This window comes from Amia ocellicauda, chromosome 6 (genome assembly GCF_036373705.1).
Source record: "Amia ocellicauda isolate fAmiCal2 chromosome 6, fAmiCal2.hap1, whole genome shotgun sequence".
Lineage (NCBI taxonomy): Eukaryota > Metazoa > Chordata > Actinopteri > Amiiformes > Amiidae > Amia > Amia ocellicauda.
In genome coordinates this window covers 40,473,815-40,491,071 of record NC_089855.1, presented here as the reverse complement: position 1 = coordinate 40,491,071, position 17,257 = coordinate 40,473,815, and the positions used below count along the sequence as shown (strand labels likewise).

Sequence of the window (17,257 nt, the reverse complement as noted above, 5' to 3'; positions counted from 1 at the left end):
ACCACCATGCCACCATAAACATAATCATTTAAGGGTAATTAAATAATGAATGTAAACCATATTGGTGATTTCAAGTACACTCTAACACTGTACACTGCAACTATATACACTCACCTAAAGGATTATTAGGAACACCATACTAATACTGTGTTTGACCCCCTTTCGCCTTCTACCATCTGAATGTCTCAACAGAAATCGAGACTCATCAGACCAGGCAACATTTTTCCAGTCTTCAACTGTCCAATTTTGGTGAGCTTGTGCAAATTGTAGCCTCTTTTTCCTATTTGTAGTGGAGATGAGTGGTACCCGGTGGGGTCTTCTGCTGTTGTAGCCCATCCGCCTCAAGGTTGTACGTGTTGTGGCTTCACAAATGCTTTGCTGCATACTTCGGTTGTAAAGAGTGGTTATTTCAGTCAAAGTTGCTCTCCTATCAGCTTGAATCAGTCAGCCCATTCTCCTCTGACCTCTAGCATCAACAAGGCATTTTCGCCCACAGGACTGCCGCATACTGGATGTTTTTCCCTTTTCACACCATTCTTTGTAAACCCTAGAAATGGCTGTGTGTGAAAATCCCAGTAACTGAGCAGATTGTGAAATACTCAGACCGGCCCGTCTGGCACCAACAACCATGCCACGCTCAAAATTGCTTAAATCACCTTTCTTTCCCATTCAGACATTCAGTTTGGAGTTCAGGAGATTGTCTTGACCAGGACCACACCCCTAAATGCATTGAAGCAACTGCCATGTGATTGGTTGATTAGATAATTGCATTAATGAGAAATTGAACAGGTGTTCCTAATAATCCTTTAGGTGAGTGTATATCCCAGTACAGCAGGGATCCATTACTGCAGTTGAACCAGTGAGACTGGTAGAAAGATGAGATCTTGCAAAAGGTCAGTGTCATTTTTAGCATGTCAAGTTGGACAGTCCCTATGATGTCAATATTTTCTAGTGGTTGGGGCATTCTGTAACGTTGTGTCCCCTTGGTGAGATCAGTGTCTGACTGCATTAGACACAGTGAGACAGTGTTGAACACACAAACTGATGAACACACAAATACATCTTGACATACACTCATGCATACTTGACAAACAGATTCTGATGCACACTAATACACAAACATTAATGCACAGACATGCACACTGAAGCACAAACACACTAGTCCACACACACACACACACACACAGATGCACAAATGCAGACAGACCGGCGCCAATACACACACTCACTATAAACAGATGCTCCTGTCTGTTTAGAAGATTGTATTACCGCAGTGTGCATTACTTGTCTTGTGTGTGCCTGTGTTGTTGTGCGTGTCTGTGTGAGACTCTCTTTGTGCGTATGAGTCTGTGTGTGGGATTGTGTGTAACTTTGTGTGAGTGTGTGGTTCTCTCAGGGCTTTCATCACTTTCTGGTTCTCCCTGTCCATTTTCCTGAGAGAGAGAGAGCAAGAGGGGAGGGGGTGGGAGGGAGAGAGAGAGAGAGAGGCAATACTTGTGTGTAAACATTTCATGCCAATAAAGCTTGTTTTGAATTTGAATTTGAGAGAGGTTTTAAGAACACAGGCAGACAGAGAAGGAGAGAGATGGGAAAGAAAGGGGGAGAGAGAGAATTAGAGATGAGAGAGAGAATGAGATTGTTATTAGAGATTAAAAGATGAGAGAGAAGGGGGATAGATTGTTATTAGAGATTAGAGAGGAAAAGAGAGAGAGTTGAGTTTCAGAAGCAGAGAGTACAGAGGGAGAATCAGAGAGAGTCGGGAGAGGAAGCGAGAGAGAGGAAGAGATTGTACATGTGAAAATCAAAAAGGGAAAGGGTGGCAGAGAGGGGGACTGAGTAACTGGGCCTAATACATTTGATTGGGGAGAGACATAGAGAGGGCTGGCAGGGGGAGACGGGGGGGAGGGAGCAAGAAGGAGATGGTGAGAGAGAGAGGGAGAGGCAGGCTGAGCACTCTGGGTCCATGACACTAAGCATACATTGCATGCAACCATTAATATCTCAATACTGTTTGTATTGTCCCCCATTGCTCCTGTTCCTGAGCACTTGGCATGTCTGTCAATACTTATTGGTGCCAAAAAAGCTTTTCTAAATAAATCAGAGGAAACAGACTGACAGATACAGGAATCAGGCAAATGGATGCTAAGACAGGCAGACAGGAAAATGGACACACAGTCAGAGGTACAGACAGGTAGGCATACAGACAGAGTGGACAGACAGAAAGAAAATCAGACACACGGACACCCAGACAGAGGAACACTGAGTCAGGCAGACACACACACAGAGGATGGGACACACAAACCATCAGACAGATGCGGACAGTGGGCCTGACAGACAGACAGACACAAGTAAGACAAGCCATTCACAGGGACATACAACTTGGAAAGCCAGTCCAGGACCCTTGCCTCATCTGGGTGGACAACCAGCATCGCTTTCTATGTTCCTTCACGCATTGTAGCTTCTAGTTGGTCAGCCACAGATATCACAGTCCTATGGAAACTGACGCTTTTCTTGGCACCTTCAGAGACGGCTAGGGTGGGGGGGGGGCTGCTCAGGAGGTGAAAGTGTGAGAATCAATACTTGAGAGTCCTGGAGAGCTACTGTACAGCAGAGTCTCCAGCCCTGGTCCTGGAGTTTTAGCTCTAAATTCCAGTTCACTACAGTACAGACTGTGAAACACCATCTGCTCATTTAAAGACAGTTAGTCGAGTGCACTCTGCGATTTAATACAGAAAGCTAAGATTATTTCCTTTGTTTCTTCTCCATCTAGTGATGGACATTTGTAACTGCAATTGGGGAATCCATGTGGCTCAGTCCCTGGACTGGTGTGACTGAACTAGTTGAGGCAGTGGATTTTTGGGTGGAGTGCCCATAACCTTATATCCATGTCTCTGTGGACAAAAGCATCTGATGATATCAATAAAAACTAATAATTATAACAAAATAAGTGATAATGACGAGTAAGAAAATAGTTATGAAATAGTCTGGACAGTACCAAAAAATAGGCACCTGTGTCTCTGACTTTTCAGATGTGTTTGTATCTCTGAATCATCACTGGCATCCTATGAATGATTAATTTTCGCAGACCCTTGCAGTGACCAATCAGAGTCACACCTGTTGCCTGGGCACTGAGAATGAACAATAACAATGTGCAGAAATATCAATTAATACTGATTTGGGGATTTGTAAATAAAGAAGACTGATTTTAATTGGAAGATTTTTTTGTATTATTTATTTATTTATTATGAAGAGACATACAGAGACTTGCTTAAAATTAAATAAAATTACAAATAAAGCAAAACAAAACAAAAAAAATCTTTAGAACTCTATCCATATTTATATATGTACATAGTTGGTGGTCCCTCTCTCTCTCTCTCTCTCTCTCTCTCTCTCTCTCTCTCCCCCTTTCATCCCTCCATCTTCTAGTGCTGGCGTTTGGGTTTAAAGTGCACATGTGAACCATCAGCTCTATATGGGTGCAAACTTCTTGGCCTGAGCTCTGACTCTCTTCTCATACTCCATCCTGTTCTGACTGGAGGACAGAGAGAAATACAGTCAGTCAGTTGGTTGGTTTATTAGTGTGTCAGTCAGTTCATCAATGTGCCAGTCAGTGTTTCACTCAGCGTGTTCGTGTGTCAGTCAGTGCGTCGGTGTGTCTGACCAGGTCTCACCAGTATATAGTGTATGCCTCTGCCTGTGCTGGGTCCTGGATGTTTGGTTCATTCAGCAGCTCCTGGACTCCCAATAGGATCTGCAACAACAGCACACCATCTCACTGCAGTCCTGCACACTGTATACTGCACCCCCTCACTTTTTCTCTGCCACCCACCCTCTCCCTCTCTCACTCCCCCAAACTCCTCCCCCACTCCCTCCACACCTGTTTGATTGTGATGGCAGGTCTCCAGTCTTTGTCCTCCTCCAGGATGGACAGACAAACAGTGCCGGACGGATAGACGTTGGGGTGGAAGATGGGAGGCTCGAATTTACCTGCAAATCAACACAACGGCAAGAACTGTGCTGTAAGACACTGTAGCGAGACACACATTTAAACTGTAGTAGGAGCTATACTAACACATTGCAATACACATCCACACACACCTCACCACCACCCTAGACCAGCACTCACATTTGGGCGGTGACGAGGGGTAATCATCCTTAAACAGCATCCTGAGTTTGTACTGCCCTCCCTCCCACAGAGTCTGTGGAGACAAGAGACCATGAATGAGCCAGCACTGTATAGATTAAAGTGCAGTATAGTATGGGGGCCCAGTCTCGAGCCAGTGCTGTGTGGACTATAGTATTGTTTAGTATAGGGCCTAGTTGGACAGATACTCACCCCTTTCTTGCCTGGAATGGCACATTCCCAGTTCATAAGATTCAGGGTGCCATCAGCATTCTTGGTGGGCACTGCCACAAACCCCTAGGGTAGGTACACAACAAGTAATTACAGGGGCTCAGTTGGTCTCAGTGTTACAGTGTTACAGTATAGTCAGACACACAGAGATACAAAGCCTTAGAAAGACAAAGATACAGGCAGTGACAGAAAGAGAGAGAGACTCACAAAGGGATGGTCCTTGCGCCAGGCTTTGCGTTCCTGCGCCAGTCTGCTGAGAGCAATCCCGGACATTGCTGCTCATCCACACCCCCTGCTGGACAGACAAATACAGCACAGCAACACTTAAAAATGTGCTCTGTCTGAGGTAAAGGTAAAGCCTATGGGATTACAGCCCAGCATCAGTCAATGGGCCTGGACTGATAGGCATTGCTGTAGGTACTAATACACACTCACACATTATCATGGACACATACATATACACACATATACACACACACGTTGGTGCCGCTATCATTATGAGGACTCTCCCTAGACATAATGATTTTTATACTGTACAAACTATAGATTCTATCCCCTAACCCTAACATACATAAAAAGATTTCTGCATTTTTACATTTTCAAAAAAAACATAATTTAGTATGTTTTTTAAGCGATTTGATTTATGGGGACATTGGCAATGTCCTCATAAACCACCGTTTTTGCATAATAATCTTGTAATTACCAGATTGTAACCTCGTAAACCACATAACCCCGCCCACACACACACTTGGTATGTACCATTATTACATATTACTTAAATGTAATTAATATTTTAATCATGCATAATATTACTACTACCGTTAATAGTATTATTAGAATGCATGGTGTTAATATAACACTTTTATTATTATGGCTATTTTGAATTGAGCGCTTTTTCTGACGTCACACACCCCTCATTCTCCCCCTCTCTCTAATCACGAAGCTCAAAACGCTTTCGTGTGCCTTTACAACAGCGCTGACCATTCGCGTCCATCGACACTGGCGAGAAATATATAGATTTTTCGGCGTTTATTCACTGTACAGCTTCCCGTCACTTGAAAAGTATTTTAAAGCAGTGTTGATGGAGAATAAGGGAGAAGAAAATACATTTCACTTAAATTAGAGGGATACAGTCAATAAAAGTAAATACACGAGACGTGTTAATTAACAAAACGTAGACTAATAATAATGAAACCACGCGATTCATTTTAAGAATGCACTGCACTCGTAGGAACGGTTGCAGGCGTATTGTTACTTCGTATCTTAGCACTTACCTTAAAAATCCGAAATCTAATATTTAAGATAAATAAAAGTTAAACAGACAAGCTATACTGTCGCAAAGGTCTCCACCCTCCTTTGTTCCCTCTCTATGTCTTCTGGCCGATTCTCTATCTCTCTTTCACTCCCGCTCTCTTTCGTGTGACAGTACTGAAACTAGTTAAGAGCGATCGCTGCTGTCAAATTGCTCCGGGGCTGGAAAGGGGGGAAAGTGTTCATAACAATATGGCGTACGCTAGGACCTCCTCGGTTTGTTTTCCTCGAAGGACCTTCAGGCACTGGCCGTGGACAGCACCGGGGTGGATGCCTGGCGGCCATCTTGAGTGTGTCACAATTCAGGAAGCACTATTATTATTATTATTACTACTACTACTACTACTACTACTACTACTACTACTACTACTACTACTACTGTTATTGTTTATTAGCATTCATGTACAAAACATGAGAGCATTAGTATAGACGAGGTTAATGTGTGTATTTGATCGTTATTTAAGTCCCACTAAAACACTTTAAAAAAATAATTATTATGTGGTGTGCATGCGCCACACTCAAGATGGCGCAAGGTCTACCCCGCGCTCTCCCCCCGCTACCTGTACGACGGCCGCTGAGGCGAACGTCGATTCGCGCTAGATTTTAAACTTGTAAACAAGAGGAAGGCGAGAGTTTTCTCTGGTGTTTCTCACACATTTCACAATACAGACCACAATCACCGAACAAAACTCAAAATAGTAACCGGGGCGAGAGTGAGGACAATTCGAGAAATATCACTCTAACAATCCAATCAGGCTTCTTTTGGGCTTCCTAAAACCAACTCTCAAACTGGCCTGAACCGGTTTAGGGGTGGGGGCGGGGAGTACTCGGAAGTCGGTTTTCAATTAAATTCACACACGGAATCATTAGCAGAACACTGACTTATTACAGTTGCGTTGGGTTTTATGTTGATAGGTGGAGGATAGATTTATGCGGGGTAATAGACGTTGCCGTGTTCTGGAATGTTCTTGGAGTGACGTCATCGACGGTGCAGCCCAGTCTGTTAAAGCAGCAGGCGCGATGCTGTTACAGAAGAGGGGTTGAGTGGGTTTTGTAATGGGTGGTTGTGTAGTATCTCTTAATAATTACAATCACACAGAAGTCATGTTAGACACATGCCAAAATAACATATTACTATATACTATACAATACTACACTATACCATTCTACATTACACAACTATACTAAACTATAATCAATTACACTGCACTATACTATGCGTTCCATTCCCATCTATGTCAGTGGTTCTCAACCTTCTCAATTTGACAAATTAAGTAATTGAGGACTCCATTGGAACAAAAACCAGCATACACATGGCCCTCCAGGAATTGAGTTTGAGACCCCTGCAATAGAGCAACTTTTGAATCTGAATTGAATCGAGTGAGTATGTGTGAGAGAGTGAGAGTGTGAGAGGAGTGACTGGATGACTCTACATTACACTATAGTACAGTACACAGAAATGTACTACCACAATATTCTACCCCAAAAATAAAGATGTACAGGGTGATTTTCTTTCTTCTTTCCAGTCTCTTCCATCCTCCTCACCTTGGCAGTCTCCCTGAAGCCCTGTTTCTAGCAGACAGGAGGTACCTATGAGGACAGCCCCCCCCCCTCCCCCCTCCAACACAGATGGTAAAACAGGTGTGTGCAGACAGGTTTGTGTATTAGGAAGAGATGAACTGGTTCAATGTGTAAAAAGAGAATAACTCTTTCCAGGAATAGAGCCCTGCTTAATGCAAAGTGTACTTGTGGAGGTATGCACTGTGAGCAGCCCAGACCAAAATAAAAGCAACATTTTTGACAATACATTTTTTAAAACAATCTTTATTATACCATGAGAGGGCCAGAAATAAAAGACTGCCTTCTTCCACACACTCATACCAAAGACATAACCTAACACATCAGTTTCGGTGTTGATCTGGGGTTCTATTATCATGCTCCTTATTAATTTTGTTATTATCCTGGTTTAGAAGACCCAGAGAGAGAGAGAGAGAGAGAGAGTGTGTGTGAGTGAGAGTGTGAGTGTGTGTGCTGGAGCTACACCAGCAGACCTTTGCTGCTGAAAGTGATGCGATTGGGCATGCAGTTGCGATTGTGTGATCAGTGTTACAAAGCGGAGGCCTGTCGCTGCTCCTGACCCCCCAGCACAGCACTCATGCCTTCTTCATGCAGGCTTCAAATCCCATGGATCCCAACAGCCTAATTGTAATCACTCATAGCAGGGCAGGGGAGGCCACTCTGACCGGCCAAACCCTGGCGACCAAAGCTGACAGTCTCCCCTTTAAGATGTATCACATTCAGTTCTTCAGTCACACAAAACATTGATAATACTACATACAACATACATACAATTTTACAGTGGGTGTTTGCAGCTTTCCCTGCTAACTGACCAACTCTGAGAAGTGCCTTAACTGGGAGAATACAATGTGAGATGGGGGTGTGGGGAAGAATATTAGTGTTACACACACTGTGGCAAAGGGTTTGCAAGACTTTAAATGCCCCCCTCCCAACCAAAATACACACACACACTCTCGACTCACTCACTCACCCCCACCCCACATTCCTCTTCTCGGTACCTCCAGGAATTAATATGGAAAAAACTAAAAATCCTTTTACATTAGATCAGTCTGAATCCCTAACTGTCCTGCTACCACCCCCGCCTCCTAACCTACCCCAAACTAAAAACCTAATGTTGCAGCCCAGTCATCCACATTCTTAGGGAACATGCATACAGCTATGCAATAATCTTTCCCATACAGAACTGACCCCCCCCCTCAAACTAAATCTGATTAAAATAAGAGGTAATTTTGTAATACTGTACACAAAGGAAACACTCCTGTATTCCACACACAGGTGAGTGTGTACCAATAAGGTTGTGAGATGCAGGAGACATGGAGGCAGATGGCAATGATTCCAGGAGCTGCTCAAGGAGGGCCTCTCGCTCTCTCCTTCCCCCCCCTTCTCCCTCTTCCTCCATTCTCCTCAACCCCTATTTCCCCTGTGCCATCTCTCTTCTCCTCCCTCTCCCCCACCTTTCTCAGTTGTAAGACTAGGGTCTGGTCATCTAAGGGGGCAGTGGTTGAGAATGGGAGCGCTGGGGCAAATCAGTCAGGGGTGGGGGGACAGTGCAGGCCGGCTCAGTCAGCGTCCAGCAGGCTCTCGGGGTCGGACAAGGCGCAGTACAGGGTGTAGCCCAGCTCGTCCACCTCCTGGGCGGTGAGCTCCAAGAACAGGTCCACGGCAGGACGCAGGCAGCAGGGCAGCCGGCCGGCCTCCAGGTGGCCCACCAGCTCCCGCAGCAGCTGCTGGAAGCGCTCTGCCAGGCTCTCCTCGGCCCAGTCGCTCTCCCTCTGGCTCAGCAGCAGCACCACGTTGACCAGCTGCCCCGAGTCCAGCTGTGAGAGGGCAGGCCGCAGCCTGCACGCGGCCTTCAGCACCTTGAGGCACACTGTTCGGCAGCCCCCATCTTCCTGGTCCAGGCTACGCAGACGGGTCACCTGGGCGGCCCTCACGCTCTCCCGCCACAGGTGCTGGTGCTGCTCCGCCAGCCGGTGGGGCCGGGCGATCAGGGTGGAGCCGTCGGGGGTGGCAACCAGGGGCAGCAGGTCTAGGAACAGTGTGCGGTCCAGCCCATACTGCACCTCCAGGGAGAGGGAGAGGCTCCCCGGCACAGCGGGCCGGATTACATAGCCCAGCACGCTGCCAATTGCAGGCCAGTTGATTGAGCCACACAGCACCTGGGGATGCATACATTTCACTTCATTACAACAAGTCAAGGTAACAGACACTCACTAACTAACTGACAGACACTCTCACCGATACACTGACTGTGTTTGAAACACTGACACTGACCAAAACACTTAAAAACGTACATACTGACCGGCAAACAGACTGACTGAATGACTGATATACATTATATACATTATCCTTATACACCAACCCTGTCTCTCCCTCACCCCACCCCACCCCAAACACACATTCGCACACACCTTCTCAAAGGCATCCAGCACAGCATGGGGGGACAGGTACCCCCCCACTACGCAGCGGTCCCAGTAGCTGCCCCCCCGGGGAAAGTACTCCAGGTTCTCCCGGCGCAGGAGCCAGAACCCTGGCAGGTTGTGGATAGTATCCTCCCCTCTCACTGGGCCCCACAGGTTCCTCTCCAGCACTAGGGGCACCATCAGCTGGGCATGGTCTGCCCGCACCACCTAAGGCATTGGGGAGAGTGGGAAGGTGGAGGAGAGAGTGAAGAGGGGGAGCAGGGCTAAAAGCCTACTGAGCTCTCCATCTCAGTCTCCTCTTCCTTCCTGCCCAATCCCCCTCTCCAGGGGAGGGGGCACAAATATACATACACAATATATACATCATATTTTGGAATGGTATTATAATGTAGTTTATGGAAATACAGTACTGTGCAAAAGTTTTAGGCAGGTGTGATGCTGTTTTGAAGGCAAAGGGTGGTCACACCAAATATTTATTGATTTAGATTTTCATTCTCTTCACTCACTTTGCATTTAGTTAAATGATAAATATAATCTATTAAAATGTCTATTTTTGAAAGCATTCTTACTTTACAGCATTAAAAGTTATGCACAGTACTGTAGATTTTTTTTTTATGTTAATACTAGGGTTTGGAGCTTTAATCGCATATTCATCTGCAGATTTCAACAGACTCTCGATGTCCATTTCCAGATGCTTTTTCTTTTTTCTGAGCTCATCAAGTCCAATCAGTTTTGAGCTGCGCTTCTCCTGTACTTGTCACTCACTCCTCTCACTTTCAAGATGGGACATGTATCTTTCCCTCACACCAGACGCATACTGCACAAGTTCGTTTGTGATCTTTACATTGAGATATTTAATGTGACCAACAATAATTAATTGTGACATTAAAGATTCCTTACACACATTTTCAATTTCCATCTCCGTGTTGATGGAAGAACCACGCTCCAGTCGCGTGAGATATGAAAAATGCAAACTATCTGCATACGAGACATTACTAGTCATGCGATCATGTAAAAGCACATTGACCTGATCACTGGGAACAAAGTCTCTGAATTCGAAACATTGATTATCGTAATAAACCATAAGTGCTTTTGCACACTTTACTCACACTCAACAAAGGAAAGTTTCTCTACTCTTCAAAATATCACGCAGTTTGGCATTCTACTAGCACATAGTCGCACAACATCATTCAACGCTCTGACCGACCAATAACAGCTTACGAGTTGTGATGTTTTTTCAAAAGAATTTGTCAACGAAGTATTAATCAAATCCATCCATTTAAGTAAACCTGCACAACGCACACACCTTAGAATCTCATTCCGACCCTAGAGAGATTGAGCGATTACAGTATTTTACTTAACAATCTCACAATCAGAACGTGGGGGACATCGCATTAAGATATTGGATACATTTATATTCAAGGATTTTTCAAGCACTTAACCACAAAGGGGGTGTTTTTCCATGTATTTCAGTTATATTTCTGCGACCCAAATTCAAGCATTTTAAGCACTTCAAGGACCTTATGCGAACACTGCTCCCCTCCCGCAACCCATCTCACCTGCAGGTCGTCATACAGACTGCCACTCAGGTACATGTCCTTGAGGGGCATGTCTGGGAGGCGGTTGGTGAGATGGTGCCTGATCTCAGCGCAGACCTCCAGTGCGGCACGCCGGGCCAGGTCCTGCTCCTCGGGCGGCACCACTGCCCGGCGCCCGTAGAACCGCCACAGCCGTTGCTGCAGGGAGAAGCGGCGCCGTGTCTTCTGCAAGTCTGCCCCGGCCACCCCCCCTGCCCCTCCCTGTCGTCGGCCCCCAACCACAGCACCGGAGACAAGAGCGGAGCTACGCAGCGAGTCTGAGATAGAGACAGAGAGTGTGGGGGGGGGGGGGTAAGAGAATTTCCCCTCAATGAATTAAACTTTAGCACACTGCTACTCCAGGTGTAATCTGGACTGGTCTTATTCCACAACTGGAACAGACCACCATTAGGATATATATGGACACTCAGTAACCCACACAGACAACACACTGTCACAGAGACAGTACACACAACATTGACAACATACACACAATACCCCTCAAACACATGCTCCAGACTACACACTGGCACCACACACACCGGATTACATAAATGTACATACAATCTCACATATACTATAGACCCCACACGGACAACACACACACTGATCACACTGACACACTCATTGACACCAAAAACTACTGGGATCTTCCCAAGTCAGAACCCAGAGTGGTAATGACAGAGGGCTGATACACAAACAGGTGAGGGAGTGAAGGAGGAATGAGGGAGGGAGCGAGGCAAGAAGATGGCGGGGGGGCAAATAAACATCACAAGGAAACCAAATCTATCTATTGGTATTGGGGAGAAGGAACTGACACCAATTGAACTGTCACCCACTATAGAGCAGGAATAGCCAGCCAGGTGCCTGCGTGTCTGTGAACAGAGAGAGTGCAGTGTAAGACTAGGGGACAGCACAGGACAGTGCGTCTCAGGGGCACGTGGTATTAGAACACTGTGTGACTGTGTTGTGGTTTCCAAGGGGGAAGCCGAGTACATTGTATGTATTGCCTGAGTGTGTATGTATACATTGTGTGTTGTATGTTAAAAATAATAAAATTAATTTCATAGGGCCCTAGAAGCGGGCAGCATTGTGCGTGTTGTGTTACCTGGCTCGTTGCTGGAGGTGGGCAGTGTCTGCAGTGACCGGCTCACACTACTTTTCATGTCCCGGCTCAGTAACCGCGGAGACGATCCCAGCCAGCTAGGCTCCTCCCAGCTCCTCTTCCCCGATTGGTCCATCATCTTGGTGGGGCTGGTGGGGGCGCTGATGGCTCGGTCGTACATCTGCGAAGCGACTGGACAGTTGACAGGAACCCACACAAAAACAGTATCCCTTACACATCGAGCCACACACTGACACACACCCTGCCACCAACTCACAGCTCACTCACCCTCTTGACAGCCAGTGTGGCAATCCCCAGCATGGCGGCCCCGCCTACACCCAGCACCAGTTTAGCATTGGACAGCACAAAGTCGATGGCCCCACCCAGTCCATTGTCATCCTTCTTGCCCCTCCTCTCGCTGCCACCAACACCAGCCATGGCCCCACCTGAACTCAGCCCTGTGTACACACACAGATACAAACATAAAGATATACAGAAACAGAGAGAGAGAGAGAGAGAGAGAGAGAGAGAGAGAGAGAGAGAGAGAGAGAGAGAGATGCACAGATTAATAGGCTTGAAGGCTTTCAGACTTTCTGCTTGGCTTTAAACTTTATTAACCTGCTGATGAAAGGGGACCAGAAGACAGAGCAGCACACCTGTCATAGTATTAACTAGTAACTCTTACTGACAGACTGACTGACTGACAGACACACTGATTTTACTTTACCCCCTCAGCTTCCAAGTGCTCTGCAGTCCCGGTCAAAGGCGTTTCATCCTATGTCCCAAGGCTCAGTGCTGTCAGCATGTCAGTGTATCTGCAAACCTTAAAACACACCCAAATCCCAACCACAAGCTTGGGGGAGATGTGGGGTTCAAGAAGAATCCAGAGCAGGCTTCCTTGTTGAAAATGTCCCACGGAAAAAAAAAAAAAAAAATCAGAAAGTTGCCTCTGTAACTGTGTTCTGTTTCTATCTGTGGATGATCACCATTATCAGGACTTTTACTGGCACATTTCACTGGTTTCCAGGGTTAAGGGAGTAAGGGCTCCGGGGACTTACCAATGTGGACCAACAAAAAACAAATAATAATCAGCTATAGTAATGTGGCCCCTGTTCCACTCAAGAAAGAAGCATGTTCCCAAAAGCTCTATATGTTCAAGGAAAGTCTATGCGTTCCAGAAGACCCCCCAAGTTCCTGAAGACTCTGTGTTCCAGGAGAGAGCGTGGTATCAAGAAAGGTCTGTGTGTTGCCCCAAGACACTGTGCGTTCAGAAGACCCTGAGACTTCCCAGGGACTGTGTTCTAGAAGAGACTCGGGGGGGTGGAGGGTTAGAAGTGTCTGTGGGTCCTGGCAGACTATGTGTTCCAGAAGATCTCTAGTGCAGTCAGCTTGTGTTCTAGACCAGACCACCCAACCCACTGTTCAGGAAGAACTGGCCCCTTTGCAGCGCCCGCTCCTTGTCGCCAAGGGCACTGAGGCCCTGGCAACGACGGAACTCCCTGGCGATGGCACGGCGGTAGAAGTTGCGGTCGGTGTGCTGCAGGTGGCACCCGGCACGCAGCAGGGCTCGGTAGAGCTGGAGCACCGCACCCCGTGACCAGCCGCCCATCGAGGAATGCCACCAGAGAGAGAGAGAGATAGAGGAAGAGAGGAGGAGAGCAATCACAGCGACCTGCCAACACGCACAGAGACACAGGGAGAGAGGGGAAGAGATTAATTACTTCACTGTACTTCATTGGACTACACTACACTATACAACCATTTTCTCGATGGGTCCGGAGGGGTCTGAGTAGGTTGCCCATCTTTCCTGATGTCTAAACACATTTGTAGAGTAAGTTTAAAGTTAAAAAAACATGAACAGCACAAGTCGGCACTGTGCATTTGTATTATTGCATCCTGCCTGCACTGCTCACTCATTCCTGTTAACTGTCAGAAGACAAAATGGTGTCAAAATGGACCTTGCTATCTAGTTTCTTGAAACGAGGGTTTAATTTCATATTGATGAACATTGAAAGACTTGTCTCTAATTGTGACTAACAAGTCTTTCACTGTTCATTAATATGAAATATTAAATTAAACCCTCATTTCAAGATGACTTGTTAGTCACTAGAGTACAGAATAGAGCTTTACCATGCCTGGCCTGAAAACTGCAAGCTAAATCTCCAGTGTCAGTCTCCCACTCAACATTGTCATAAGGACATACAGGTCTTAAATACCAACAGTCAGGTTAAGATGAAGATATAAACTATAAGAAACCTTATTATTATGAACAAAAACAAAAAAAACAATATTCAATGCACAGGAGCATTTGCCGGAGGGATATTAAGTTCTTAGGAGACACCATTTTGCAGGTCGACTTTTCACAACATACACTAACCATACAGTGAAGTCCCAGGTATGTGCCAAAGGGAGTGATAGGCATACGAGAAGCTGCAATAAAACTATAGAAGTGCTAACAATACATAATTACACGGGAGCATAAGAAAGAATAGTTCAATTAAAAATAGTGCATAGGAGCGAGAGCGCCCAGCCCAGCATTCAAAGCAATAAATGCACAACGTAAAAAGCATGGGGTAGATAGAGCCACTGCGAAAGTTACTGTTCTGATGTGGGAAGGGTCCATTTACATTACAACACAGATTACATCACCGTGCTGCCAGTATGAGCAGAAATGGTGCCTTGACGTTACATTTAAATACATATGCATTAGTTAAATACGAAGACATCGAGCGGAAGATATAATCCATCTGCATGTGTGTTTAATGTAAACATAACTGACATTGTGCTTTTGCCAGTTCTAATGTAAATGTATGCAAAACTCTTAACGGGCGCCTGAAAGAGAGAACAGGACTTTGCTCTTTAACACCCCAAGCACACACTATCACGTACCGCGATTAAATGTATTAACATTTAATACACCCCTATCAAGTTCCATTAAAGGGGCAGAAAATATATGCGAAATATTCGTCAAAGACGTGAACACACCTACAGGGACATGTCTTTCAGTTTAAAGTTATTGATTTCATGATGAAAGTAATCACATATAATATAGTCACATAGTCGCAAAGCAAAAAGGGGAACTATCAGTTCAACACCAGAGTGACCTTAGGCAAGGCGAAACCATTTCCGAAATTATACACTCACTGGAGCGACACTGGCTAAAAAGTCTCGAAAATATTGTCGTCTGTAGGGATTAAATTGATGACACACACGTACCTGGAAAAACTAATCAAAAATCGTCCTTTTTCTCTCCCAACCCAGCATTAAAGCATTTTCCTCGTCTCGGGGTAGGGAGAGGGGGGTGGCGCTGGGTCAACGAAGAGAGAGGAAGTACATGCGTGGTTCCTTTCCGGAGGGGAAGAGCGTATCCGGGTCAATTTCCCTCGCCATAATAGATATCGAAACAAAAACTATTCAATTATACAAATATATCTATGGTTCGTCATCGGTATACACCCGTATCTTCTAGGGCTGCGTCCCAAACTGCACACTTGCTCCCTCGTTCCCTTCCCTTGCGGGGCGGACGTACTACGGTGGCCATCTTAAGGGGTGTCCCAGGCCCTTAGGTAGTGAGTGAAGTAGCCTAATCGAGCTGTTTGTATTCCTTCAGTGCTCCCTTCGGCGGAGTGTACAAAAGAGCGCACTTATGCGGAAGTGTTTTAGCGCTGAAGTCCCAGGACTCGTTGCGTTAAAGTAAATTGGGAAAATATGGCAGCGGCGGGTGCATATACATGTAATGTAATGCTAGGTAGACAGTTGTAGGAATTGTTAAATTATCAAGGAAATTATAATACATAGATAGATATATATATATATATATATATATATATATATATATATATATATATATATATATATATATATATATATATATATATATAAAATCATGATTTAAATATATGATTAGAAAGTTTCGGCACTTATCAATTAATTAATTACTGAAGTAGTATCCTATAAAACTAGGAAGTGAAATTAACGAACAATGTATTTCAAAATTATTATTATTATTATTATTATTATTATTATTATTATTATTTACTACTACTACTACTACTATTTTAATTAAATACAGAGACAAGAAAAGTCTGCGTAGGTACTTTTTCGGTCAAAGGCAAAGGCGCTGAATGCTGGCGCTGAAGTGCGTCCCATTGAGTGCTTTTAGCTTCACCTGCACCCTCCTCACTCAAGTGGACACTCTGTGACGTCAGCACAACGTCACGCGAAGTGTACACTTGTCGAAGTGTGCGATTTGGGATGCAGCCTAGGACTATAGTTCAGAGCAGTGTGAAGCCAGTATAGACATATAGAAGCCAGCATTTAAGCAACATTAGTGGCTTCCGGTGGTAAAACTAACTTCAGGAAGTGTAGATATTTATTTTAAATTAAAGTCCCATTAGTTTCCCTGGGTTCCAAAAGTGACTAATAGGCCTAATACAACTTGAATAATAATACTAATAGTTATTATGAATTATATCGTGATATGTAATTGCATACATGTTTATATTCATTATTCATGGGATAAGTTAAATAGGCCTATGTCCCTAAAGAATAGCATCTCTATGTTCAGATTAGTCACCTTGTTTTCTCTGTGTTCTTTAATAATAATAGGCCTATTGTAACATCCTGATGAATTTCAGCCTTAGCCATGCCAGATCCACAGGGGATCACCACAAGATGACACACCACTGTCCGTCTCTTCTGGTTGAAGACGTGACGTGTGACACTACACGACCATCGGTAGCGGGGAAGCTCCCCGACCAGGCTGCTTGTCGTGACGATCTGTGCCGATTTGTCGCGAGGGCCAAATCGGGCTCAAAGCGGCTTAACATCGTGTAGTGTGACCCCAGCATAAGACATTGCAGGACATTTATCTTCCTTTTTTAAAGCTGTTGCTTGGTTGATTTGACTG

The 17,257-nt window shown here is 45.1% G+C and overlaps 2 protein-coding genes across 3 annotated transcripts; both read right to left on the bottom strand.

Annotated features, from left to right (window-relative positions):
- Positions 1-3,215: 3,215 nt before the first annotated feature.
- On the bottom strand, positions 3,216-5,857 carry LOC136751488 (SUMO-conjugating enzyme UBC9). Of its 2 annotated transcripts, none has more exons than XM_066707143.1 (7): positions 5,629-5,857; positions 4,562-4,649; positions 4,337-4,420; positions 4,127-4,199; positions 3,878-3,987; positions 3,672-3,751; positions 3,216-3,532 (listed from the first exon to the last, which is right to left on the bottom strand). In XM_066707143.1, exons 2-7 carry the CDS (start codon positions 4,625-4,627, stop codon positions 3,469-3,471), a joined length of 477 nt encoding a protein of 158 aa, XP_066563240.1. In that variant the 5' UTR covers positions 4,628-4,649; positions 5,629-5,857; the 3' UTR covers positions 3,216-3,468. The 2 variants fall into 2 exon arrangements, with proteins under 2 accessions (XP_066563240.1, XP_066563241.1); XM_066707144.1 differs by having other exon boundaries at positions 4,562-4,646.
- Positions 5,858-7,471: 1,614 nt separating this feature from the next.
- On the bottom strand, positions 7,472-13,747 carry mief1 (mitochondrial elongation factor 1). Its single transcript, XM_066707142.1, has 6 exons — positions 13,076-13,747; positions 12,637-12,806; positions 12,352-12,529; positions 11,226-11,521; positions 9,655-9,873; positions 7,472-9,402 (listed from the first exon to the last, which is right to left on the bottom strand). Exons 2-6 carry the CDS (start codon positions 12,784-12,786, stop codon positions 8,803-8,805), a joined length of 1,443 nt encoding a protein of 480 aa, XP_066563239.1. The 5' UTR covers positions 12,787-12,806; positions 13,076-13,747; the 3' UTR covers positions 7,472-8,802.
- Positions 13,748-17,257: the final 3,510 nt, after the last annotated feature.

Coding starts and splice junctions, on each gene's coding strand:
- LOC136751488 (XM_066707143.1), bottom strand. CDS start 4,627: ATGTCCGGGATTGCTCTCAGCAGACTGGCGCAGGAACGCAAAGCCTGG. Junction 4,200..4,336: donor CCATTCCAGGCAAGAAAGGG/GTGAGTATCTGT, acceptor TTGTCTCCACAG/ACTCTGTGGGAGGGAGGGCA. Junction 3,752..3,877: donor CTGCCATCACAATCAAACAG/GTGTGGAGGGAG, acceptor CTGTTGTTGCAG/ATCCTATTGGGAGTCCAGGA.
- mief1 (XM_066707142.1), bottom strand. CDS start 12,786: ATGGCTGGTGTTGGTGGCAGCGAGAGGAGGGGCAAGAAGGATGACAAT. Junction 12,530..12,636: donor CCACACTGGCTGTCAAGAGG/GTGAGTGAGCTG, acceptor GTCGCTTCGCAG/ATGTACGACCGAGCCATCAG. Junction 9,403..9,654: donor TGCTGGATGCCTTTGAGAAG/GTGTGTGCGAAT, acceptor ATGCATCCCCAG/GTGCTGTGTGGCTCAATCAA.